We start from the raw sequence: 27570 nt of genomic DNA, 5'->3' as shown, positions 1-27570 counted from the left end.
AGCTACGTTCAGGGTGGATATCATCCCATGATAGGGTCATATGCTACCTACCCCTCTGTGAGATCTGCACACAAACGGGTTCTTCCTCCTTATACCCCAAGGCTCCCTATTCCTTATTGTTCCTTGCCATAAATGGGTTTGCAACCCCTCCCAAGAATATGCCCAATATAAACTGTTTCCTGAGTTTCTGGTCAAGAGTTGAGCCATCTGTCCCAAGCAGCAAGGCTGATGCCAGATACTATCCATAAGATGCCTGGAAAACATGGGTCCCAAAGGCCCCCATCTACCTACCTCTTTGGTATACCTCTTTGGACCAGAGTGAGCTTGGGAGGTGCCTGTGAAGTCACAGGTAGGCTCTGGGTCAGAACCTCTGAGAGATTATAGTCCTTGCCCCTGTACATGGAGCCTATGCTGCCCTCACCTGCAGGGTGAGAATCCCAATGGTCAAAACCTGGACTGTCCCCCACAGGAAGGTCCCTAACTAGCAGTGCTGACTTGGGAGGTTATGGGACTATTAGGAAGTAGGGTCTCATCAGCAGGAGTAGGTCACAGGGAGTGCCTTTGCAGGTTGTAGCTTGGTCTTGGGTTCTGGTGCCTTCTGCTTCCTGGGTAGTGTTGACTTGACAAGACCCTGCCACACACACCATGAACTTCACCCTGCCTTCCCACTATGATGGACAGAGAACCCTGAGACCAACAGCACAATGAATCTTTCTTGCCATATGTCAGTTCTGTTAGGCAATCAGCTGCTCTTACCTGAATGCCTGGTTCTCACGGTTGTTGTGGAGGGCGATGGTCTCTACCTCAGGACCCCCATCTGCTATGAACCTGGCCAACTTTTCTGCAAGGCTCTTGGCCTCTTCATCCTCTGGGGGTGAAACTTTAAGCAGGCTGTCAGTACTGAGCTCAACTCACCACACCCAACAGCCTAATTCCTGCTAAGAGCCCCGTGGGGACGAGTGGGGCTTGTTTTAGGAATGATGCAAAGAAAAACAGGCAAATGGGAATCAGATTACTACACCGGGACCAAATGCTCAGTTGACATCATAAGTATTACGACCCCTTTCCCCCTCCCTGCTTCCATTTCCCACCATGCAGGTCAGGGCACAGGTTTTCAGACACAAGCTGGGGCATAGAGACAGATTTCTGTCCTGCCCAGTCGTCAACCCCCTCCCCTGGGGAGAGAGGATTCCAGGTTTGCAGTGACAGTGCATGCCTGTGGGCCATGTTTCCATCAGACACCAGATGTTGCTGCCCAACAGCTGTCCCTGTTCTCAGGCCCCTCAATCAGATTCAGATACCACACATCTTTCTGGGTCCCCAATGCCAGCATGAAGCTGCAGCTTAATAGCATTTGTCAAAACTAAACAGGCAGATATCGCTCTGCCTGCTATGCATACTCTGTTGAGGGCCTGGACATGATACCCCCTCCCAAGGACCCTGGTCCACCAATGCCCTACACCCCAAACACAGGCTTTGGGTTCAGACTTCATCTGGCTCCTGGAGGCCTGCAGGGAAGGTGGTGCTAGCACCTCCCAGAGCCATCCTTACTGCATAGGAGGGTACCACCCTTACCTGTCAGCAACCTGTGGTACCACCCATACCACTTCTAGGAAAACCAATCAACAAGGCCCAGTGCCACCACATGCCTCCCCAGAGCTTCCTGCCCTGTCCCTCCAACACTTACCTTTCTGAGGGGCTGTCTGTGACTTCTGTGCCTCCTTTCTGATCTCAGCTACCTTCTTTCTGTAGTACAGGAATTCCCTGCTATTCTTATCATGCAAAAATCTGAACAAGAGATTTGGAAACATTGAAAAAAGTAAGTGTCAGCGGAGTATGAGCCTGGAGTTCTACCATGCATGCAAAGTCAGTCTGGGTGCCAGTGCCATCTGGTGTGAGTTAAAAAGTGCTCAGGGCTAGGGGTGGTTCAGTGGCACAGCATTTGCCCAGTGTGCATATCAACCCTCCCAAAATAGTAATAGTCCTCTTTTGAGCTGGGGTGTAGCTCGGTGGCAGAGCACTTTCTTAGCATGAATGAGGGCAGGGTTCTAGCCCAAGCACCACAAAAATAAAGAAAAAAAAAAGCATTCAGCACAGCAACTGGTCTCAGCCACACAAGTTCAAGCACATCCATGTGTGACACACAGCACACACAGTGACAGCTGTGGCCCGCCCCTAGCAATACTCACGTGAAGGCTGGGTTATCCTTGTAGTCCTCCATAGCTACTTTTTCTAACTCAGGGCCTCCTTCTGCCACAAAGCGGGCCAGTTTCTCTATCACTTTCCGAGTCTCGGCTCCCTCTGGGGGTGAAACTTTAAGGAGGCGGTCAGTACTTGGGTCCAACTCACATAACCAACAGTCAATAGGTACACTCTCTCTACAGACCACAACGACAGGGGGAGAGGAGCATGAGGTGTGGGAGGCTGTTAGTGGCTTGGTCCTCACAGCACCCCATGGTGAGGGCAGTCAGTCTTCACAGGATGAAGCATGCAGGCAAAAAATAGGTGTGAGGACCTCCTGGGGTGAACCCATCTCTCTTGGCTGGAAGGGGCTGCTGGGAAGCACATTCCAGCTTCCTTGCTTTGTGGTTAGTGGGTGCTTAACTCCTTTAGCAGTTTTCAGTATATTAGTACCTTTTTATCCTTCAAAGGAAGTACTCTTTGTTCATGTGTGTGCATATGCGTGTGTACATGCATGTATGGAGGCCAGAGGACAACCTCAGGTGTCTTTCTCAGTCATTCTTCACTTTGTATTTTAAGACATGGTCTCTCACCAAACCTGGAGCTCAACACTTGTGCTAGACTGTCTGACCAGCAAGCCCCTGAGATTCTCCTGTTTCCATCTCCCCAGTGCTAGGATTATAGGTGTGCATCAACACACCTGGCATTTTTTTTGTGGGTTTGGTTTTCTGGAAGCTCTTAACATGACTTCAAGGAGTTTCCATGATCCCTTTTGCCATCTACAGGGTCAAGGCACTACAAAATTTCCTCACACACCTTATGTCCAGACCCATCCATTTTCTTGAAGAAGTCCTGGTCTCTGTTAGTGAGAAAGTGTGCCAGCAGACCACCATTTAGACATCCAATGCCATAAACTCAATTGCTATCTCAGGGTTATGAGAATTTTTCTTTTCTTTTCTTTCTTTCTTTCTTTGAGGTAGGGTCTCGTTCTAGCCCATATTATCCTGGAATTCACAGGTTGGCCTCAAACTCACGGCAATCCTACCTCTGCCTCCTGAGTGCTGGGATTAAAGGTGTGTGCCACCACGCCCAGCTGAATTTTTCTTTTCTTCTTTTGGTTTTACAAGGTAGGGTCTCACTCTAGTCCATGCTGACCTGGAATTCACTAAGTAGTTTCAGGGTGGCCTTGAACTCATGGTAATCCTTCTACCTCTGCCTCCCAAGTGCTCAGATTAAAGGCATGTGCCACCGTATCTAGCTCTGAATTTTCCTTTTCTTTCTTTTTTTTTTTTTTTCCCCGAGGCAGGGTCTCACTGTAGCCCAGGCTGAATTCACTATGGAGTCTCAGGGTGGCCTTGAACTCACGGCAATCCTCCCACCTCTGCCTCCCAAGTGCTGGGATTAAAGGCGTGCGCCACCACGCCCGGCTTCTTTCTTTTTTTCCCCCCAAGGTAGGGTCTCACTCTAGTCCAGGCTGACCTGGAATTCACTAAGTAGTCTCAGGGTGGCCTCAAACTCATGGAGATCATTCTACCCCTGCCTACCAAGTACTGGGATTAAAGTGTGAATTTTTCTTTTTGAGATAGATTCTCATGTAAAACAGGCTGACCTTGAACTTGTTTTGTAACCCAAGATGACCTTGAACTCTTGATTCTCCTACCTCCACCTGAGTGCTAAGAGGACAGGTACTCATGACCATGCCTGGTTTATACAGTACTGGGATGGAACCCAGGGCCTGGTGTATGCTAGGCAGGCATTCTACAAACTGAGCCACATCCCCAGCCTGAGAATAGTTTCACAGGTTAATTATCTCTCCTGTTTGAACCATAGGGAACTTGCTTCTATATTTCCTGCTGGCCTGTTTAAGAGGTGAGTCTGTCAACCACTATATAAATCACTTTCACAAGTTTTCTCACTGTTACCTGGGCCCTGTCAACTGGAAAGCACAGAGGTGAGGCCTAGAAGACAGAGATACATATGATCTAAGGAGAGTCCTGTGAAGTCCAGGAGCACTATGTGCCTGACTTTCCCCAGTCTCACCCTCCTCCCACATGCTCAGCAAGACCTCTGAGTTGGTCACTGTTTATAGAAGTAGGTGTGTTTGTGAGGCCACATGGACAAGTAGCCAAAACTGGAGATCCTCCAGAGCCCTTGTAGAGCAACAGTTCCCCTCTCCAGCCCACATTGACCAAGGAATGGCTCAGAGCCAGGATGTCCTCTGGTCTGCTAAGACACATGAAGTTGGCACACTTATTCAGAATAAAGGATATAGTGGCTGACATGGTATGAGTATAGGATCATTTCAGTCTGACCTGGCCAAGGCAACAGAACCCTGAACCCATATCTCCATTCAGCTTGGGTGTCTCAGAGTCTCTTTTTGATTGAGGTGGGACTGGCCTCAATCAGGGCAGTTATAATCTCCTCTGGGCCCTCTTGCACCTGAAACCAGCCACCACCTCCCCAGACCTTCAGGAGCTCAGGAAAGGGGAGTGTCTATGCAGCCAATGAGATGCTGAAGCTCCACTCCTTCAATTACACCTGTCCAGGGAAGCTTCCAAGATAGGGTACAACAGCTCCCACTATCTCCACGACAGAGCCCTGCTCATGAGATGGCTCCTGCAGGGGCCTCACCCTGGCTCAGGCTAAAGACCTGTGGGCTATTCCCCAAAGCCCTGAGCACTCTGTGATCCACCACAGACCATGGCCTGTGGACCTTCCTAGGGGTCTGCAGATAGTCAGTGGAAGATGTGGAGCCCCCAACTTACCTTTGATTTCCAGCCACTGCTCATAGTCCTCCTCCTCATCATCATCAGGGGATTGGAAGACACTGGGGCGGTGTGCCACAGGCAGCTGCTTGGCATGTGAGTAGTTCTTCACCTGATTGAGCTGGCTGCCCAGACCCAGGCCAGTTCGCTTGCTGAGCAGGAGAGGCCTCTTCACGGCATTAGCAGTGGGTATGCTGGGAGGGGCACTAGGGGGTGGGTCTGGAGTTGGGAGAAAGAGGACAAACTCAAGGTCTGCAGGGTACTAATAGAGTGCTATGGGTACGCAGGTTAGGGAATGACTTATCAGGGTTCCCTAGTCAGAAGAAAACAAAGTGGGGAGGCACTTGGCAGGTGACATCTCTTTGACATCCCAGGCCATAACCACTCTCACACTTGACCCCTCTTATCGTATCAGAGGATATAGGGATCAGAGGCTCCAAGGTATGAGTCAGCTGCACTTACCTGTGCTCATCTGTGCCTTCTGGAATTTCAGAAATTGCTGCAAGAAGCTGCCATCATTGGCAAACTTGTTGGAAATACAAGAGGAATTGTGTGTGTTGACTACTCTAGAACCAAAACAGAAGACAAGTAAGGGTGAGCTGGAGAGGAGAAGTGGGGAACCCGAAGACAGGGCCAATGCCTCGATATCCCTGCCTTACACCCACACTGTGTCCACACTAAAATGGACCCAATTTTTGGCTCCCAAAGATGTCCAAGGGCAATGGTTGAGTGCATGGGGAATACTCTTGCCATAAAAAGAGAAATATATTACTTGGGCAATCTCTGGATGGCAGCCCCTAAGAGCTCAATGGCCCCATCAAAATAACTCATGATTTCCTCCTGCACAACATATCCCACATGTTTGTTAGTGCTTGCCTCATAAGCAAGATAATACAGGCGAGGACAGTGAAAAATGAAAATCACAACCATGTTGCAGAGACAGGAAAGTTCTACTGTGTGAAACTGACAAGGAATGAACTAAAGTGAATACACTTGTCCCTTGGCACATACAGGGACAGTTCTAGGACTCCTACGGACACCAAAATCCACAATGCTGAAGTCACTCATATCAAATGGCCATAGTATTTGCACAGAATATACACAAAAGAACCTACACACATCTTCCTACTGACTTCATTTCTAGATGACCCATCACAACTGATATTCTACAGATGCCATGTAAATAGCTGTCTCTGACTGCTTAGGGAATAACAATAAGAACAAGGTGACCCAGCCATCCCTGAGGCCTCTAAAACAATACAAACTATTGCTAGTGCCCACCAAAACAAGATGGTAAAACCCTATTACTGCCAGGTATGGTGGCGCACACCTTTAATCCCAGCACTTGTGAGGCAGAGATAGGAGGATAACTGTGAGTTCAAGACCACTCTGAGACTACAGAGTGAATTCCAGATCAGCCTGAGCTAGAGTGAGACCCTACCTTGAAAAGCAAAGAAAAACAAAACGAAAACAACAACAACAAAAAACTATTACTGGGGACTGGGCAGATAGGTCAGTGGTTCAAGGTGTTTACTTGCAAAGCCTGTCAGTCCTGGTTTAAGTCCCCACCACCTACCTAAGGCCAGACATAAAAAGTGGCGCACAGGACAGGTGTGGTGGTGCATGCCTTTAATCCCAGCACTCAGGAGGCAAAGGTAGGAAGATCACAGTAAATTTGAGGCCAGCCTGAGACTACATAGTGAATTCCAGGTCAGTCTGAGCTAGAGCAAGACCCTACCTTGTTAAAAAAAAAAAAAAAAAAGGCTTGAAAGATGGCTCAGTGGTTAAAGGCACTTGCTGCAAAGCCTGATGGCCCAGGTTTGATTCCCCAGTATCCATGTAAAGCCAGATGCACAAAGTGGCGTATGCACCTACAGTTCCTTTGTACTAGCAAGATACCCTGGTATATCCTTTCTTCCTTTCACTCTTTCTTTTCTCTTTTTTTTTTTTTTTGGTTTGGTTTGGTTTTTCAAAGTAGGGTCTCAGTCACTCTAGCCCAGGCTGACCAATAATTCATTCAGTATTCACAGGGTCATCTCCAACTCAAGGTGATCCTCCTACCTCTGCCTCCTGAGTGCTGGGATTAAAAGGCATGCACTGCCATGCCCAGCTATTTTTCTCTTTCTTTATTTTCATCCATCCATCTATACAAAAAAACAGATGAGCTGGGCATACCTTTAAGCCCAGCACTCAGGAGGTAGAGGTAGGAGGATCTCCTAATTAAACAAAATGCCAGATAGGAGGATTGCCATACGTTCAAGGCCACCTCGAAACCACACACTAAATTCCAGGTCAGCCTGGGCTTGAGCAAGACCCTACCTCGAAAAACAAAATAAAATAAAATAACCCTACCTTGAGAAACCAACAAAAAAAGGGGGAGGGGGAGCTGGCTAGAAAGATGGCTTAGTGGTTGCCTGGGTCCAATTATCTAGCACCCACAGAAAACCAGATGTACAAAGTGGTGCATGCATCTGGGGGTTTGTCTACAGTGACAGAAGGCTTTGGTGTACCCATGCTTTCTCTCAAACAAATGATTAAAAAAAAAAAAAAAAGGTGGTCATGGTAGTGCATGCCTTTAATCCCTGCACTTGGGAGGCTGAGGTAGGAGGAAAGCCATGAGTTTGAGGCCACCCTGAGACTGCAAAGTGAGTTCCAGGTCAGCATGAGCTAGAGCAAGACTTTACCTCAAGAAAAGAAAAAAAAAAGATGAGATGAGAAGACAGGACCTCCACATGAAAATCCCCGCTGGACTGCTTGACCTTGGATCTGTAATTCAGGAGTCTAAAGGAGATCCTCTGGATCCTGAAAGCCTTTCCCATCTCTGCGCCAAGCATCCAATAACCCCAGGGGCTGGGATCCTCATTCAGTTACTCCACATCCAGTCCCCAGGTTCCTCAACACCTCAGAGGCTTCAGACCTTGTGGTCCAAGCCCTGCTCATCATGGGCAGCTGTCCTGACAGTAGGTGGGAGCCTAGACAAGCTTCATAAAAGGTTAAAACACCCATGCAGAGCTGGAGAGATGGCTTAGTGGTTAAGGCACTTGCCTGGAAAGCCTAAGGACCCAGATTCAGTTCTCTAAGTACACATGTGAACCAGATGTACAAGATGGCACATGTGTCCTAGAGTTTGTTTGTAGTGGCTGGAGGCCTTGGCATGACCATCCTCTCTTATCTGCCTCTTAGCAAAAACCACTCACACATATTAATAGAAGGGGCCTGAAATACTACTAAGCATAACCTGTAGATTCCATCTTCCTCATCACATCATACTTGCTTAAACTTATTACTGTCTTATTACTGTTCCTTAACATAGACAGCTAACTGTACTGTGCCATCTCTGATATGGCCCATGTGGCTTGTGATGGCTAAGGCTGGCCTGACATAGTGGCTGTTTCCTGTCGTACCCACTGCCAGCCAAGATCTCTGCTTCCTGGACAGCTCCACCAAGGCCTTTGGAACACATAGGCTCTCTGTGCCCCTGTGGTGACCACTGTGGCTATGTACACAGTGCCTCATGACATCTTTGACAGCTGAGGTGGGGCTGGCAACCTTTTGCTAGCAGCCTGTGAGCCTCATAAGGACAGGACGGACAAGCATAGGGTTTTTTTTTGTTGTTGTTTTGTTTTTGGTGTAGCTTAGGTTGACCTCAAACTTGCTATGTAGTCAAGGCTGGATCTAAACTCCTGATCATCCTGCTTCTAACTCCCAAACTCCCAAGTGCTAGGCATAAGCCATTATGCTTGTTTTTTGTTTTTTTGTTTTTCATTTTCGAGGTAGGGTTTCACTCTAGCCCAGGCTGACCTGAAATTCACTTCATGGCCTCAAACTCACAGTGATCCCCCTACCTCTGCCTCCTAATGGCTGGGATTAAAGGCATGCGCCACCACACCCAACTGTTGTTTTTTAAAATATTTTATTTTAGTTTATTTGAGAGAGAGAAAGGCAGATAGAGAATGGGCATGCCAGGGCCTCTAGCCACTACCAACAAACTCCAGATGCATGCACCACCATGTGCATCTGGCTTACGTGAGTACTGGAGAATCAAACCTGGGTCCTAAGGCTTCATAGGGAAGTGCCTTAGCTGCTAAGCCATCTCCCCAGCCCTACTGTTCTTTTTGAAGCAGGATTATACTATGTAATGCAGGCTGGCCTTGAATTTGCCACCCTCCTACTTCAGCCTCCTGACTGCTAGATCACAAGTGTATGCCACCATGTCCAGCCAGGAGTCTAAATGTTTGATTGTTTTAAGACAAAGTTTCATGTATCCTAGGCTGACCTTGAATTTAATATATAGCCAAGGCTAACCTTGAACTTTTGATCATTTTGCCTCAACTCCAAAATACTGAGATTATAGGTGCATGCCACCATGCCTGGTTTATGCAGAGATGGAAATTAAACCCAAAACTTCATGTATGTTTCATGTATGTATGTAGAGGTAAGTGCTCTGCCAACTGAGACACAGGAGTCTCCTCAGACATGGGGAAATCCTGCTGCCTCAGCCTTCCAAATACTGGGATGACAGGTGTTTGTCACATCTGGGTCTAGTAACCATCCATCAATACACAAGTTATCAAACCACCCTCTGGACTCCCGTACACCCATTACCTGCCTCCTTTCTCACTGAACCTCTCTGAGACTTGCTGGACCCTTGAGCTGTGACTACATACAGGTCCATACTAACTGAAGATATAAGCCAAATCCTCTGCCAGTGAGGTTCTAAGAATTCTAGGTCCCAAAAGACACTTACTCTCCAGGATGTGGGTGATGATGGCTAGCCACCTGATTCTGCTTGGCTCTTTGCTCCATCCTGGCTTCAATCTCCCGTTTCTTCTGAGCAATAAGCTCTTCCTGGTGAACAATATTCATGTTCATCTTCCCAGACTTGGGTGGGGCAACCCCAAACCACCGGTTAGCCTTTCCTGCAGAGGGAAAAGAAGCGAATCAAAAACCACTTTAAAACAAAAAACAAAAAATGATGAGTGTGGTGGTGCATGCCTTTAATCCCAGCAGAGGTAGGAGGATTGCCATGAGTTTGAGGCCACCCTAAGACTACATAGTAAATTCCAGGTCAGCCTGGGCTAGAGTGAATAGAGTGAAACCCTATCTCACAAAACAAAACAAAACAAAACAAAAAAAAAAAAAGAAAGAAAGAAAGAAAAGAAAAGAAAAAGAAAAACACACCTTTTGCTGGGCATGGTGGCACATGCCTTTAATCTCAGCATGTAGGAGGCTGAGGTAGGAGAATCACCATGAGTTCAAGGCCAGTCTGGAACTACAGAGTGAGTTCCAGGTCAGCCTAGGCTAGAGACCTTGGCTAGAAAATATAAACAAACAAATAAATAAGCCAGGCGTAATGGCACACGCCTTTAATCCCAGCACTTGGGAGGCAGACGTAGGAGGATCACTGTGAGTTTGAGGCCACCCTAAGACTACACAGTGAATTCCAGGTCAGCCTGGGCTAGAGTGAAACTCTACCTTGAAAAACAAAAAACAAACAAAAAAATTGTATATATAAAATAAATAAACACCTTTGCTCCACTCCCCACATCTGTGATGGGTCAGAAAGCAACCAATGCTCTGCTGCATTCATATGCCCATTTGTTAATTCTTTTTAAAAATATATTTTATTTATTTATTTGAGGGAGAAAGAAGCAGATAGAGAGAGAATGGACACACCAGGTCCTCTAGCCCTGCAAATGAACTCCAGGCGCCTGTGCCACCTTGTGCATCTAGCTTACATGGGTCCTGGGGGATAGAACCTGGGTTCTTTGGCTTTGCAGGCAAGCGCCTTAACTGCTAAGCCATCTCTCTGAAAGCCCCTATTTGTTCATTTCTTTAGCAAACATTTGTGGAACACCTGCTTTGTAACCAGCTCTTGCTGAGTGCTAAATAAGAGATGAGAGCTTGGCCTATGTGAGATCATCTCTAGAAGAGGAAACAATAGACCATAGCAAGGTACATTAGCTGCAAGCTGGGCCTGGTGCTGCACACCTGTAACTTCAGCAGTCAGGTTGATAAAGCAGGAGAATGAATATCCTGTTCTATGCTAGCCTGTCAGACCCTATCAAAGGGAGAGTGAGAAAGAGAGGAGAAAAAAAAAAGTACACAAATTAAAAAAAAAAAAATGTTGTTGTTGTTACTGTTTGAAGCAGAGGCTCACTTTAGCCTAGGCTGACCTGAAACTCACTCTGTAGCCCAAGATAGCACCAAATTCACAGTGATCTTCTTACTTCAGTGCCTGAGTGTTACATTAAAGGCATTTGCCACCAAGCCCAGCTAAAGTGCACAAATTACAAGCAGCACTCTGCTAGAAACCAAAGAGTGAGAGAGGTAATGGAAGTACTGTACAGGTAGTGCAGTCCAAAAATAACAATTAGAAGACAGGACATTAGAGGGTTGGTGTCGTAGGCAGTTCCACGATGCTGAGGTGAGCAACCAAATAAGACACAGTTTATGGAAGGAATGGGATTCAGGCTTACAGATCCAGGGGAAGTTCTATTAATGGCGGAAGAAACTGCCTCCCATTCATAAATCCAAGCAGAGAGAGAAAACCACTACCAGCCTGCAAAGACCAAAAAGCAGGAAGCACAAAAGTCTGCCAGACCAGGACATAGTGGTGCACGCCTCTAATCCCAGCACTTGGAAGGCAGAGGTAAGGACTGCAGTGAGTTGGAGTTCACCCTGAGACTACATAGTGAATTCCAGGTCAGCCTGGACTAGACTCTACCTTGAAAGGCCAAACAAACAAATAAAAATCTGCCAGAGCTCATACTGCTCTGCACACCTTTGTCTAGAATCAGATCTGCCCCCCAGTGACATCTTAGGGCTGAACTCCAGGGTCCATCCCAAGTGATACTTCCTCCAGCCAGGTGGCTGGAGATATGAGTTACAAGTTTCATTTTAACACCTGAGACAACGGGAGACATACATTCAAATTACCACAGCTGGAGAGATGGATCAGTGACTGAAGCGCTTGCCAGCCAAGTATGAGGACCTGAGTTCAGATCCTTGGAAAAGCCAAGTGTGGGGTCACATGCCTGTAATTCCAGCACTACAGAGGTGGAGACAGATGGATCCCTAGGGTTCACTGGCTAGCTTGTCTAGCTGAACCAGTAAGCTTCATGTTCAGTGAGAGATTCTCTCAAAAAGTAAGGTTGAGCCCAGCATGGTGGTGCATGCCTTTAATCCCAGCACTCAGGAGGCAGAAGTAGGAGGATTGCCAAGAGTCTGAGACCAGCCTGAGACTATATAGTAAGTTCCAGGTCAGCCTGGGCTAGAGTAAGATCCTGCTTTGAAAAACCAAAAACAGTAAGAACTTTGAGATGGCTGGGTGTGGTGGGGTGCCACACATCTGTAATCCCATCACTTTGAGAGACTGAGACACACAATCCATATGAGTTCCAGGCCAGCCAGGCCTACATAGTGAGTTTAAGACAGTCTGGGCTATACAGTGAGATCCTGTCTGAAACAAACAGGGCTGGAGAGATGGCTCAGCAGTTAAGGCACTTGCCTGCAAAGCATACGTCCTGGGTTTGATTCCTCAGTGCCCAGGTAAAGCCAGATGAACAAAGTGGCACATGCATTTGGAGTCATTTGCAGTGGAAAGAGGCACTAGCATGCACATACTCTCTCAAATAAATAAATAAATAAATAAATAAATAAATAAATAAGTAAGACTGGAGAGATGGCTTAGCAGTTAAGACATTTGTCTGCGAAGCCAAAGAACCCAGGTTTGATTCCCCAGGACTCACATAAGCCAGGTGCACAAAGGGCACATGCATCTGGAGTTTGTTTGCAGTGGCTACAAGCCCTGGTGTGCCCATTCTCTCTGTCTCTCTATCTCTCTCTCTGCTTGCAAATAAATAAATTAACAAAATTAAAAAATAAAAAGCAAGCCGGGTGTGGTATAGTGGCACATACATTTAATTCCAGCACTCAGGAGGCAGAGGTAGGAGGATCACAATGTTCAAGGTCATCCTGAGTCTACATAGTGAATTCCAGGTCAGCCTGGGCTACAGCAAAACCTTACCTTGAACCCCCCCCAATAAATAATATATTTAAAAACAAATAAAATAAAATAAAAGCTATGTAAACCTGGCTTGCCTTAAACTTACAGCAACCTTCTGCCTCTGACTCCTAAGTGCTAGGATTGCAGGCATGTGCCACTAAACCCTGCTTAAATCCTAAATTTTTTAAGCTTCCAGAGATGGCTCTCCATTTCATTCATTACACTTTTCAAAAGGACATGCCCCGCCTCCCCCAGGGCCTTTGCACTTGCTGTTCAACCTCTGTGGAGAAGCCTCGTGCTTAGTCCCTCCCATACAAAGGCATCTTCTTATTCCAAATGTCTTTTGCAGAAAAAGTCCTTCCCTGAACACCCAATATCAGTCCCTCGTGTTGCCAGAACTAATTCCTTGTTAATATTTGCCCCTCGGTGCACTGAGACCCTTGTAGAAAACAATTTTCAAAAAGGCGGGGCTCTGTTTTGGTCCGCGCTGGCCTAACACAGTGGGTTCCTGACATCTGCTGAGTGGATGGATGCATCCCACTCTAGGAGAGTAAGGGCAGCAAAACCTGTGGGAAAGTGGGACTCAAAGGACCTGGGAAATAATGTCAGGGGACTCCCAGCGCAGTTTGGAAAAGCAGCTTTCCCGGAAAGCGAGTCACAAGCCAGAGGGTAGCCCCTACTCCGAGGGGCGTAGTGGAGCCCAAGGTGGCCGCTGTTCCTGGGGCATGCCCTGAAGGTAGTTCTTAGGGAAAGCTGGGGCAGGACGACCCTGGGGGCAGCCTTTATGGAAAATGGAGAGTTTTCCGCTCACTAGGCGGGGGCAGCAAGCAATCTGAGTCTGGGGGGGGATCTCAGGAGATGACGGGATGAAGGGGCTGTCACTTTGGGCTAGAGCAAGGAGACCGTGGGATCGGGTCAGGACTGACCACCGGGAGAAGCAACGACGTACAGCTACCAGAACCCAGGAGTGCGCCGGAGGGAAGACGAGGGGCTGTTACCTGCAACATCTCGGTTGTCCATCTTGAGACTCATACAATCCCACAATGCTCTAGCGCCACCTGCGGCGGCCTGTTATACTGCACTTGACCTGATGGGAGATGTAGTCCGTGTCACCAGCCACGCTTGGCCATTGTGCGACCACCAAGGATCTTCTCCACGAGAATGAGAGTGTCAGCCCATAGGCAAAGTCCCGCTCTCAGTCGCGATGGTTTACTGGCGTTACCCTTTCTTCACACTTCCCCTCAGCCGAGCTCTTTCTACGTTCAAACTACATGACCCAGAATGCCTCGGGAGGAACACTTCACAAGAACCGCGAGAGGTGTCCAGCCCCGCCCCGCGCACTGCTTCCGCCTCTCTGTGGAGGCGGCTTGTTGTTGTGCTGACCAAGATGGCGGCTCAGGCGGCAGCGGCGGCGGCCCAGGCGGCTGCGGCGCAGGCGGCGCAGGCCGAGGCGGCCGAGTCCTGGTACCTGGCACTTCTAGGCTTCGCCGAGCACTTCCGTACTTCCAGCCCGCCCAAGATCCGCCTGTGCGTGCACTGCCTGCAGGCCGTGTTCCCCTTCAAGCCGCCTCAACGCATCGAGGCCCGCACGCACCTGCAGCTTGGCTCGGTGCTCTACCACCACACGAAGAACAGCGAGCAGGCGCGCAGCCACCTGGAGAAGGCGGTGAGCGCGGGCGGCCGGGCCGGGCTGCAAGCGAGCAGGCGCGAGGTTGGGGCGGTCACTCGTGGGGGCACGACCCTCACCGCGTCGCTTAGACTACGGGTGCCCGAAGGTCTCGCCTTCGCTTTAGCCTTCGCTTCTGATGGCAGACAGGGCTTCAGCAACACCCGTTGACCTGCAGCTAAGAAAGTTTTGTCTTGGAAGCAACAGGGTCCCCACAGCGTCAGGTTTTCTGGAGGATTCCGCCCTTGGTGTGAGGCCACCCCGCGTGGCAGCTTCCAGCTCGTCCGGGTTCAGTCCCATCGCTCTCTAACCTAAGTCCAGGCGACACTTTCAGGCATCCCCTGGGAAGCTGAAGTCTGCTTTCTTAGGAAACCTGAGCGGGCGACATTTCCTGTCCATGGGCCCGGAATTCTGCTATTGGGGAATGTCTGGAAGTTTTTGTGTCCCCACTCGTAATGCCAAAGTCATGTAGGAAAGTGACCCCATAGTCTAGGGTTGAACACTGAGATCCTGAGAGGAAGGGAAATAGGTAATATGGATCTCAAGGTTGGAGGTGGGTAGCACTGTGATCTCCTTTCTCGATGTACTACTACTACTGGTCCATCTTTTTGTTTGTTCGTTTTGTTTTGTTTTTCAAGGTAGGGTCTCAGTCTAACCCAGGCTGACCTGGAATTCACTATGTAGTCTCAAAGTGGCCTCGAACTCACGGCGATCCTCCTACCTCTACCTCTGATTAAGGGTGTGCGCCACCACACCTGACCCAGTCCGTCTTTGAAAGAGTCTTGTGGCGTCATTTTCTCTTTTCGGGGAGGTGGGGGACGCATGTGTTCATGTATATTTGTGTGGGTAGTGAGGTCAGGGGTCGTTCTGTGACACCCTTATTCTCTGAGACACAGCATCTCTTAACTAGACTGACTGGCGAGAAAGCCCATAGGATTGTCCTGTCTCTTCCATCCCAGCACAGAGATTACAGGTGTGCATCACCAAGCCAAACATTTTCACATGGGTGCTGGGGATCCAAACTCAGGTCCTCATGCTTGTACAGCAAACACTTAAGCCATTGAACCATCTCCCCAGCCCCATCTGATACTTATTTTTATTTTTGATTTTGGCATTTTGATGCCCCAAAGAATGTGGAAAAGTGGCTGTCAGTCTGCCCCTAAACTGTTCTATGTGTTTTTTTTTTCCCTCATGTTAGCGCTGTGCTGTCACCCCTAATTTTTTGCCGTTCTGATTAAAAAAGCATCTTGAGTCAAACTCAGATTTCTTTTGAACACTTCTTTTTCAAGGTGGGGTCTTCCTCTAGCCCAAGCTGACCTGGAATTCACTATGCAGTCTCAGGGTAACCTCGAACTCACAGCAATCCTCCTACCTATGCCTCCCTAGTGCTGGGATTAAAGATGTGCACCACCACACCTGGCCTTTCTTTTGAACATTTTTGTAAGCAGTAGTGGATGGAGAGAATGAGTACACCCAGGCTTCTTGCCACTGCAATCTCCAGACACATATGCCACTTTGTGCAACTGGCCTTACATGGGTACTGGGGAATTGAACTGTTATGATTTTCAAGTGATCCCCCTACCTCTGCTTTTCAAGTGCTGGGATTAAAGGCATGCACCACCAAGCCCAGCTCAGCTCCAAGATTTAGAAAAGTCTTGATCTAATGTAAAGGTGAACTGTCCCTCAGCAACAAATTGCCTTCATGGGAGATCAAAATTTTTGTTTCATAGATGGAAAAGTTGGAGCTGGGCTTAGAGGCTCATGCCTATAATTCCAGCACTTGAAAGGGAGACTTAGGTAGGAGAATCATCTGGAGTTTGAGACCAGCCTTGGCTACAGAGTAAGCCTACACTACAGTGAGACCCTACCTCAAAAACGAAGCATAGCCTGAAAAGTTTGAAACTTAGTTCTCATTGGTCTAACTTCCTTGTTTCAAAAGTGAGGGTTACAGACTCAGAGGTGTGAAGCAATATGCTTTTAGGTCACAAAGTAAGATTTGGGGGTTTGTTTGTTTGTTGAAGCAGAATCTTTCAATCTTTCATTCTAGCCCTGGCTGACATGGAACTCAATTTGTAGTCCCAGGCTGTCCTCAAACTCAGTGATTCTCCTACCTCAGCTTCCCAAGTGCTGGGACTAAAGGTTTATACCACCATACCCAGCTCTTTTTTTTTTTTTTTAATTTATTTATTTGAGAGCAACAGACACAGAGAGAAAGACAGATAGAGGGAGACAGAGAGAGAATGGGCGCGCCAGGGCTTCCAGCCTCTGCAAACGAACTCCAGATGTGTGCGCCCCCTTGTGCATCTGGCTAACGTGGGACCTGGGGAACCGAGCCTCGAACCGGGGTCCTTAGGCTTCACAGGCAAGCGCTTAACCGCTAAGCCATCTCTCCAGCCCCCCAGCTCTTTTTTTGTTTGTTTGTTTTTTAATTTTGAGGAAGAGAAAGGGAGAAAAAATTAATGTGCCAGGGCCTCCTGCTAATGCAAACATTTCCAGACACGTATGCCACTTTGTGCAACTAACTTTTATGTGGGTATTGGGAAATTAAACCTCAGGCTGACAGGTTTGCAAGCATATTTAACCACTTTGCCATCTCCCCATCCTTGGTTTTGTTCTTTGAGCCAGGGTCTCACTTTGTAACTATGATTGCCCTCAGTCTCACAGCAGGCATCATGCCTCATCCTCCCAAGTGCTGGGATTGTAAGCTTGTGCCACCAGGAGTATCAAGAATTCAGTAGTAGGGCTGGAGGGATGGCTTAGCAGTTAAGTGCTTGCCTGTGAATCCTAAGGACCCTGGTTCGAGGCTCAACTCCCCAGGACCCACATAAGCCAGATATACAATGTGGCGCATGCATCTGGAGTTCGTTTGCAGTGGCTGCTGGCTCACCCATTCCTCCTCTCCCTCCCCCCATCTCTGTCACTTTCAAATAAATATAAACAAAAAAGCTGGGCGTGGTGGCACACACTTTTAATCCCAGCACTCGGGAGGCAGAGGTAGGAGGATCTCTGAGAGTTCGAGGCCACCCTGAGACTACATAGTGAATTCCAGGTCAGCCTGAGCCAGAGTGAGACCCTACCTTGAAAAACCAAAAAAAAAAAAAAAAAAGTATATATATGTGTGTGTGTGTGTGTGTGTGTGTGTGTGTGTATACACACACAAAGAAAAAAGAGAGAGAGTGAATTCAATAGTGAATTCTAGGTTAGCCTGAGCTAGAGTGAAACTCTACCTCGAAAAACCAAAAAAAAAAAAAAAAAAAAACAAAGCCAACTTGCCTACATAGCTAGACTGACTCAAACAAAGCAACAACAAGAAAAGAACCCTGGGCTCAAATCAAAACTTAATAATCGGGCTGGAGAAATGACTCGGCGGTTAAGGCACTTGCCTGTAAAGCCAAAGGATCCAGATTTGATTGCCCAGAACCCCATGTAAGCCAGATGCACAAGGTAGCACATGTGGGGATCATTTGCAGTGGCTGGAGGCTCTGGCACACCCGTTCTCTCTCTGTCTCTTTCTCTCTCAAATATATAAATAAAATAAAAAATATCAAAAAAAATAATTACCAAGTTCTAAACCAGTATATTTGTTCGGGTCATATCAGATGCTAAGTCCTGTCAGGATTCCGGATTAGTGATGACCAAAACAATCCCTCCCACAGAAGCTTTTAGTGAGAAACAATGGATACATAGTTTTGTAAGAGCCATGAAGACTACGGACCAGGAAGAAGAGATGGAGTTGATATGGAGCTGTTTTTTGGCAGCAGTAGTGAGGAACTCTCTGAGGCATGTAGGAGTGACATTTAAGTAGGTATACATGGGTGGAGTAGTAAGCCCTGTGCAGGACATCAGGTCAATAGCAAGAAGTCTTTTTTGTTTGTTTGTTTGTTTGTTTGTTTTTTTTAGTTGTATCTTTTTCCAAAAACACAACTATGACCTTTTAATTTTTTCTCAGTTGAGAATCATAGCCAGTTGTTGTGGCATATGTTTAGTCTTGGCTACTTGGGAGGCTGAGACAGGCCAGTGAGGATACCTCCTGTTGCAGTCCGGTTCGCATTGCTGGTAGAAATCACCCAACCAAGAGCAGCTTTCTGGAAAAAAGAGTTTTATTTTGGCTTACAGGCTCAAGGGGAAGCTCCATGATGGCAGGGGAAAACGATGGCATGAGCAGAGGGTGGACATCACCCCCTGGCCAACATAAGATGGACCACAGCAACAGGAGGGTGTGCCAAACACTGGGATGGGGAAACTGGCTATAAAGCCCATAAGCCCACCCCTCAAAATACACTCTCTCCAGGAGGCATTAATTCCCAAATATCCATCAGCTGGGAACCTAGCATTCAGAACACCTAAGTTTATGGGGGACACCTGAATCAAACCACCACATTCCGCCCCTGGCCCCCATAAACTAATATTCATACATGATGTAAAATACAATGCATTCAGTCTGACTTTAAAAGTCCCCATAGTTTTTATCAATCTCAATGATGTTCATACATCCCCATAGTTCAAGATCTTTGAACTGAGCCATAATACCAAAATATAACCTCAAAAAACCCAGGATGGCACAGAATAAATATTCACACTGCAATAGATGGCATTGGGCATAGCAAAGAAACATTCAACCAATACAAGATTTAAAAACAACCAGGGCAAACATCAAACTCTGTAGCTTCAAGTCCAGCAACTCAAACCAGTGACAAATCTTCAAGTCCGATAATTCTAACCAGCAACAAGTCTCTGGCATTCCAATTCCGCCCCTCCAGCTAGGCTACTCACAGTCCTGGGAAACTTCACCAGGGCCGGCAGCTCCTTGGCAGCCATCTCATGGTCCCGGCATCTCCACTGGGTCTCCACTGCAAGCCACAGTCCATCTTCATGGCCCCATGGGGTCTCTATGCAGGCAACCAGCAAACCTGCTTCACACTGCCCATGGCCATTTCCAAAACACAAGACCGTGTTGCAAACTCAATGACCCTCTTTCCAGCATTTCTTTTTTTTTTTTTTTTGTTTTTTTTTGTTTTTCGAGGTAGGGTCTCACTCTGGTCCAGGCTGACCTGGAATTAACTCTGTCATCTCAGGGTGGCCTTGAACTCATGGCGATCCTCCTACCTCTGCCTCCCGAGTGCTGGGATTAAAGGCGTGCGCCACCACGCCCGGCTCCAGCATTTCTTATACTCCACAATACCAGGTAGGGTGCCAATTTGTTAATCCAGGGGGGATTAAAGCAGACTTTGAAGAACAGGACACTCCTTGAGCACTCAGACACCTTCAAAAGAGTTGACATTCTTCTTGTTGCCCCAGCGCAGGTCAGCTAGCCCAGTCTCAAAGGTTGTAATCTCTCAGTTGCAGCTGAACGGGCAACAGTTCACCCAAAGATTTTCCTTTCTGTGCCATATCCCTCTGCACACACCAGTTCATTTCTACGCTAAGTAACCCTGCACAACTTCTCAGGACATGGGCACAAGAGCAAGCTTCTCACACAAACTGCTAGCCCAGTCCAGGCACAGCTCTTTCTCACCCTCATAAGCCAAACCTCACAGTCCATAGTTCTTACTGCCTTCAGGTCTTTCAGCTCTGACCAGGATAGACCATCAAGCTGTACTTACAGCACTGCAAGGCATCTCTTAGGCCAAGGTTTCAACTCCTTCCACATTCCTCTTGAAAATCAGCTTCAAAAGGCCGAAGCCACACAGACAGGTGTCTAGCAGCAATCCCACTCCTCGGTACCACTTTACTGTTGCAGTCCGGTTCGCATTGCTGGTAGAAATCACCCAACCAAGAGCAGCTTCTGGGAAAAAGAGTTTTATTTTGGCTTACAGGCTCAAGGGGAAGCTCCATGATGGCAGGGGAAAACGATGGCATGAACAGAGGGTGGACATCACCCCCTGGCCAACATAAGATGGACCACAGCAACAGGAGGGTGTGCCAAACACTGGGATGGGGAAACTGGCTATAAAGCCCATAAGCCCACCCCTCAAAATACACTCCCTCCAGGAGGCATTAATTCCCAAATATCCATCAGCTGGGAACCTAGCATTCAGAACACCTAAGTTTATGGGGGACACCTGAATCAAACCACCACACCTCCCTTTGAAATAATCATAATTTTTTTCTTGTTTTGCACATGTATGTATGTGGTGTATATTTACACATATATGCACGTGCATGTGGGGGCCAGAAGTTGATGTCAGTATCTTCCTCAATCACTCTCCACCATATTTACTGAGGTAAGGTTTCTCACTTGAGCCCAGGATTTGCCACTTTGGCTACTCTAGCTAGTAATTTGTTCCTTGGGATTCTCTGTCTCGGCTTCCCCAGTGCTGGGATTACAGGTGGCCACCATACCCTCCCAACATTTCTGAAGAATCTGAACTCACGCTTTCATATTAGCAAGGCAAGCACCACCCACTGAGTATCTCCCCAGCCCCATTAGGTTCTGTGTGTGTGTGTGTGTGATTTATTTTATTTATTTATATGAGAAAGAGAGAAGCAGAAAGAGACAGATAGAGAATGGATGTTCCAGGGCCTCCAGACGCATATGCCACCTTGTGCATCTGGCTTTATGGGTCCTGAGGAATTGAACCTAGGTCCTTTGGCTTTGCAGGCAAGTGCTTCAACTGCTAATCCATCTCCCTGTCCTTGATTGGTTTTTTGAGGTAGGGTCTCACTCTAGCCGAGGGTGACCCGGAATTCACTATGTAGTCTCAGGGTGGCCTTGAATTTAGCAATCCTCCTATGTCTGCTTCCCAAGTGCTGAGATTAAAGGCATGCGCCACCATGCCCTCCTTGTTTTTTTATTTGTGGCAGTGTCTCAACTCTAGCTCAAACTGACCTGAAACTCACTTTATAGCCTCAGAGTGTTCCTCCTCTTCCAGCCTCCTGAGTATTGGGATTAAATGTTTCTAGCAGAGTGCTTATTATAATTTATACACTTTAGCTGGGCTTGGTGGCACACTCCTTTAATCTCAGCACTTGGGAGGCAGAGATAGGTGCCATCCTGGGACTGACTGTACAGGGTGACATCCAGGTCAGCCTGGGCTAGAGTGAGACCCTACCTTGGGGGGAAAAAAAAGAACACCATCTGGAAAAGCACAGTGTAATGCAAGTTCAGTGTTATCTAGTTTCCAGGCACGTTGGAGGTCTTGGAGAAGATCCCCTTGGATAAGGAAAGACTAAAATTCAATATTATTTTTTATTTATTTGAGAAAAAGTCAGGGAGAGAGAATAAGAACACCAGGGCCTCTAGCTGCTACAGATGAACTTCAGACACATGCACCACCTTGTGCATCCAGCTTTGTGGGTCCTTTAGCTTTGGTGGCAAGCACCTTAACTGCTAAGCCATGTCTTCAGCCCAAGCCTTCCTTTTCCTTTTTTTTTTTTTTGTTGTTGTTGTTTTGTTGTTTTTGGTTTTTCGAGGTAGGGTCTCACTCTGGTCCAGGCTGACCTGGAATTAACTCTGTCATCTCAGGGTGGCCTTGAACTCATGGCAATCCTCCTACCTCTGCCTCCCGAGTGCTGGGATTAAAGGCGTGAGCCACCACGCCCGGCCCAAGCCTTCCTTTTTAATGGTGGTCTTGGCAGGGATGTATTGTGTTAATTCTGCTGCTCTAAAACCCAGGGAATAGCTTGTGATGGTAAGATGTCTGCAGAAATCTCTTGGCTAGAGAACATGCAAAGTCGTTTCTGCAGATTTTGTGAGACTATGTATGTTCCTTCAGACATACTCTGTTTTCCAACTATACTTTTTGTTATGTCCTGTGTGAATATTTTTTCAATTTTTATTTATCTGCAAGGAGGAAGGGGGAGAGAGAGAATGAGAGTGGCAGATAGAGAATGGGCATGTTAGGGCCTGTAGCCACTGCAAATGAACTCCAGGCGCATGTGCCACCTTATGCATCTGGTTTATGTAGGTATTGGGGAATTGAACCTGGGTCCTTAGGCTTTGCAGGGAAGCGCCTTAACCCCTAAGCCAGCTCTCCAGCCCTTTTTTTTTTTTTAATTTACTTGCAGGGAGATAGAGAAAGGACATACCAGGGCCTCTTGGCACTGCAAACTCCAGACATATGTGCCACTTTGTGCATCTGGCTTTACATGGATACTGGAGAATCCAACCTGGGTTGTTAGGCTTTGCAGGCAAACACCTCAACCACTGAACAATCTCCCAGCCCCTATTTCTTGATTGATTTATTTTTGCTTTTGTTTATGTGTAATATGCTGTGTGATGTGGTATATGCACCTGTGTGTGCCCTCACAGAGGCTTACCTTCAGCAGAGGGTGTCGTGCTTCATCATTCTTCCTCCCGTTCTTTTTTTGTTTGTTTTTTGTTTCTTGAGGTAGGGTCTCACTCTGGTCCAGGCTGACCTGGAATTAACTATGTAGTCTCAGGGTGGCCTCAAACTCTCAGTAATCCTCCTACCTCTGCCTCCTAAGTGCTGGGATTAAAGGAGTGTGCCACTATGCCCGGCTTCTTCCTCCCATTCTTATTTTGACCCAGAGTCTCTTACTGGTACTGGGCCATGCTGTGTTTCTGTGAGCCTGAGCTATTCCTCAGTCTCTGCTCCCCTTTGCAGGACTGGGATTATGGGTACATGTGGCCATGCCCAACTGTTTACATGGGTCCTGGAGATTTGAATTGGGTGGTTTCAGGCTCCTCTAGGCACAGTGCACTTAACACTAAGTTACCTTTCTAGCACCCTTTTTTAATTTTTATTTTATTATTACTATTTTGTTTTTGTTTTTCAAAGTAGGATTCCACTTTAGGCCAGGTTTACCTGAACTCACTCTGTAGTTCTAGGGCTGGCCTTGAACTAACAGCGATCCTTCTACCTCTGTCTCCCGAGTGCTGGGGTTAAAGGTATGTGCCACCATGCCCAGCTTATTATTATTTTTTTTAATTTATTTATTTGAGAGCGACAGACACAGAGAGAAAGACAGATAGAGGGAGAGAGAGAGAATGGGCGCGCCAGGGCTTCCAGCCTCTGCAAACGAACTCCAGACGCGTGCGCCCCCTTGTGCATCTGGCTAACGTGGGTCCTGGGGAACCGAGCCTCGAACCGGGATTCTTAGGCTTCACAGGCAAGAGCTTAACCGCTAAGCCAGCCCCTTTCTGTCTTTTCTGTCTCAAATAAATAAACAGAAAAAAATATTTTTAAAAAATAAGCTGGGGCTGGAGAGATGGCTTAGCGGTTAAGCTCTTGCCTGTGAAGCCTAAGAATCCCGGTTCGAGGCTCGGTTCCCCAGGACCCACGTTAGCCAGATGCACAAGGGGGCACACGCGTCTGGAGTTCGTTTGCAGAGGCTGGAAGCCCTGGCGCGCCCATTCTCTCTCTCTCTGTTGCTCTCAAATAAATAAATTTTTAAAAATTTTAAAAAGAAAATAAAAGGCAGGCAGAGAATGAGTATGGGTGCATCAGGGTCTCCTGCCACTGTAAAGGAACTCCAGACACTGTAAAGGAACTCCAGATGTATGCATCACTTTGTGTGTTTGGCTTTATGTGGGTACTGGGGAATTGAACCTGGGTTGTCAGGGTTTACAAGCGAGTGCCTTCAACCACTGAGCCATCTCTCCAATCCTCAGCTTCCTTGTATTTAATTTTTCCCCAACCTTTACTCTTGGGATCTGATAGTTTTGTTTTGTTTTTTTTTTTTCTTTTCAAGGTAGGGGCTTACTCTAGCCCATGCTTTCCAGGAACTCAGTAGCTCCAGGCTGGCCTCAAATTCACAGCAATCTTATCTCAGCCTACTGAGTTCTGGCATCAAAGGCATGGATACCATGTCCAGTGCCCCATAGTCTTTTTTATCTTTTATCTCTGGATCTGCAAAATACGTTATCATTCTTTCCACTTGCAGAAACTCAGGGTTACAAATGAATTGTTATTGTATATCCAACCAGTCGCTTGTTGTTCTAGTCACTGGTATCATGTTGATGGTTTCACTTACTTTGTGCCTTTGGAATGGGGCTGCTTTTACTTTGGGCGGTTATTGAGGTAGGGTCTCATTCCAGCCCAGGCTGACCTAGAACTCATTCTGTAGCTCTGGATTGGCCTTGAACTCATGGTGATCCTCCTCTTACCTCAGCCTCCTGAGTGCTGGGATTAAGGTGTGTGCCACCACTCCTTGCTTGCTTTTCCTCCTCCCCCAAGGTAGGGTCTCACTCTGTCTGAGGCTGGAATTCATTATGTAGTCTCAGGGTAGCCTCAAACTCACGGAAACCCTCCTACCTCTGCTTCCCAAGTGCTGGGGTTAAAGGTGTGGTTTTTTTTTTTTTAATATATTTTTGTTTATTTATTTGAGAGAGAGACACACAGAGGCAGATAGAGAAAAAGAATGGGCGTGCCAGAACCTCCAGCCATTGTAAAAACAAAAAAAACTCCACATGCATGTTCTACCTTGTACATCTGGCTTACATGGGCCTGGGGAATTGGAACTGGGCCCTTTGACTTTGCAGGCAAGTGTCCTAACTGCTAAGCCATCTCTCCTTGGGCTGCTTTTTGAGACAGGATCTTTCTGTGTTGCCAGACTGGTCTCTGACTCTGGGGTGCAAATGATCGTCTGTGCTCACATAGGCACATAGGCACATATGCTTGGCTGCTTTGTAATGGTGGCTTTGCTCATTTACTTAGAAAGCAACTTTACAGTTAGTTCTTTAAGAGAGTCTTTAGTTTACTTTTCTGGCAAGTGAGTAAATGGAGAAAGGTCTTCCCTTTCTTTTCTTGAGGCCTGATAGTGCTCTATCCTAGGCCTCTCCCATGAAGGTCTGGTGAAGCATCTTTTACCTTTTCTGGGATTGTGATCATGTCCAACATGGCTAGAGTAGTAACTTGGCTAAGGCTGTGTGTATAAGAGCTCTTGTTCACCATCTCCATGAAGTTAGAATCTGTTCTTGTTTTAAGTTAGAATCTGTTATTGTTTTCCTTTTTGCTTTCTCCACTCTCTCCACCCATCACCTCTGACTTAAGGAAGTAAAACCTGCCTCACTTATTCTCCCAGCCTGCCTCCTACCCAACCTCCTCCACTGCTTCCAGATTACTATAGTGTTCTTTGTACCTCTGCATGCCAGGCTCTGCATTTGGTGCTTTCAGAGTACCATCTCATCAAATCTTCTGCAAACCTATAGGTGAAGACCTGTCGTGATTGATGCCCACACTCTGATGCTGGCTAGAGGGGCATCTTCAACTATGGGTACTCACAACAGGAAATGAGGGAGTCTTCTTAACTCTGTATTTCCATCCCGTGCTCTTGCAATCAGTAACTTTTTCTACTTACCTTGGTGAGTTAGAAGATGTGGTTCCCCCACCCCCCAATTACTTTGCTTTCAAAGACTGAGAAGCTCCCTGGAGAGATGGCTCAGCAGTTAAAGGCCTTGTTTGCGAGACCTGACAACCTGGGTTCAAATTCCTCAGTACCCACATAAAGCCAAATATACAGAGCAGCATAAGCATCTGGAGTTCAGTTGCAGTGGCAGGAGGCCCTGTTTTTTTATTTTTTATTTTTTTTGTCTCCCTGTCTCTCTCCCTCTCCTACCTGCTGACAAATAAAGATATCTAAAAGGGGGTGGGGCTAGAGAGATGGCTTAGTGGTTAAGGTGCTTGCCTGCAACGTCTAAGGACCCAGGTTCGAGTCCCCAGAGCCCACATAAGCCAGATGCACATGGTGGCACATGCATCTGGAGTTCGTTTGCAGTAGCTAGAGGCCCTGGCGCACCCATATTCATTCATTCATTCATTCATATTGCCCCCCCCCATCTCTCATAATGAATAAATAATAGTATTTCTTTTTAAAAAGCCGGACATGGTGGTGTGCACCATTAGTCCCAGCACTTGGGAAGCAGAGGTAAGAGGATCACTGTGAATTCCATCAGCCTAGGCTAGGAGACCCTACCTCAGAATTCCCTCACCCCCACCTCCCACCCACCCCCCAAAAAAAGACTGAGGAGTCTTGAAAGCCAGAAGTCATAGTACAGGCTTGTCATCTCCGCACTTGGGATTTGGAGTCAGGAGGACCAAGAATTTCAGACCAGCATGGGCTAATAGGGAATGGCTACATAGGGAAGACCATGTCTCAATAAAATGAAAAAGAAAGGAGAGATGGCTTAGCAGTTAAGGTGCTTGTCTGCAAAGCCAAAGGACTCAGGTTCAATTCCCTAGGGCCCACGTGAGCCAGATGCACAGAGTGGCACATATATCTGGAGTTCTTTTGCAGTGGCTAGAGGTCCTGACACATCTGTTCTCATTCTTTCTCCCTCCCTCCCTCCCTCCCTCCCTCCCTCCCTCCCTCCCTCCCTCTCTCTCTCTTTCTCTCTCTCTCAAATAAATAAATAAATGAATGAATGAATGAATAAAAGAAGCCCAGTGTGGTGGCATACACCTTTAATCCCAGCACTTAGGACGCATAGGTAAGAGGATTGTTGTGAGTTTGAGTCCACCCTGAGGCTACATAGTAAATTCCAGGTCAATCCCTCCTTGGGGGAGACCCTACCTTTGGTGGGGGGGAAGACAGGAAAATAAATGACACCTAAGACATGGTGATATGTAGGGGGTGCTTAGGAAGTGGGGACCTTGAGTTTAAGTGTTTAAGGTTCTGTGGCCTTTAATTGTCAGCCTGTGTTTCTGAGGATGCTGGGTAACCTGTTCATTATCTGAATTGAAAAAGCTGTTGCTCATGTGGCAGATTTTTCTCAAGCACCTGCCATGTGTAAACTATTGGCAGACACTTTAACTTTAACTTTAACTTTAACTGAGACCCATGTGTCATGGAACTTTGTCTTAACATCCTCCATTTATATGTAGTTCCATGTTGCCTGATGGCCTCTTGGTCAATGGCAAACTTTTTGTATTATGGTGGCCCTGTAAAATTATGTAACCTTGTAATAGCTGTCTTGCTTTAAGTGTACTCTGATATTTCCGTAACAAAATCATCTAACAAGACCTCTCTCTCTTTCCTTCCTTCCTTCC

General features: G+C 47.1%; 2 protein-coding genes across 4 annotated transcripts in view; one reads left to right on the top strand and one right to left on the bottom strand.

Moving 5' to 3' along the window:
* The window catches only part of Sugp1 (SURP and G-patch domain containing 1), a 32179-nt gene extending 17893 nt beyond the window's left edge, over positions 1-14286 (bottom strand). The window contains exons 1-7 of the mRNA XM_004665995.2: positions 13953-14286; positions 9694-9865; positions 5409-5512; positions 4947-5165; positions 2190-2313; positions 1688-1788; positions 757-880 (exon numbers count right to left, since the gene is read on the bottom strand). Of these exons, the coding sequence (XP_004666052.2) occupies positions 757-880; positions 1688-1788; positions 2190-2313; positions 4947-5165; positions 5409-5512; positions 9694-9865; positions 13953-13986 (878 nt within the window). The 5' untranslated portion in view covers positions 13987-14286. The remainder of the gene's footprint in view (positions 1-756; positions 881-1687; positions 1789-2189; positions 2314-4946; positions 5166-5408; positions 5513-9693; positions 9866-13952) is intronic.
* A 55-nt stretch (positions 14287-14341) lies between these two features.
* The window catches only part of Mau2 (MAU2 sister chromatid cohesion factor), a 39852-nt gene continuing 26623 nt past the window's right edge, over positions 14342-27570 (top strand). For all 3 annotated transcript variants that reach the window (XM_004665994.2, XM_045146184.1, XM_004665993.2), the window contains exon 1: positions 14342-14620. In XM_004665994.2, the coding sequence (XP_004666051.1) occupies positions 14342-14620 (279 nt within the window). The remainder of the gene's footprint in view (positions 14621-27570) is intronic.

This window comes from Jaculus jaculus, chromosome 1, assembly GCF_020740685.1.
Source record: "Jaculus jaculus isolate mJacJac1 chromosome 1, mJacJac1.mat.Y.cur, whole genome shotgun sequence".
Lineage (NCBI taxonomy): Eukaryota > Metazoa > Chordata > Mammalia > Rodentia > Dipodidae > Jaculus > Jaculus jaculus.
The sequence above is the reverse complement of the archived record's forward strand: the minus strand, read 5'-3'. Positions and strand labels throughout refer to the sequence as shown.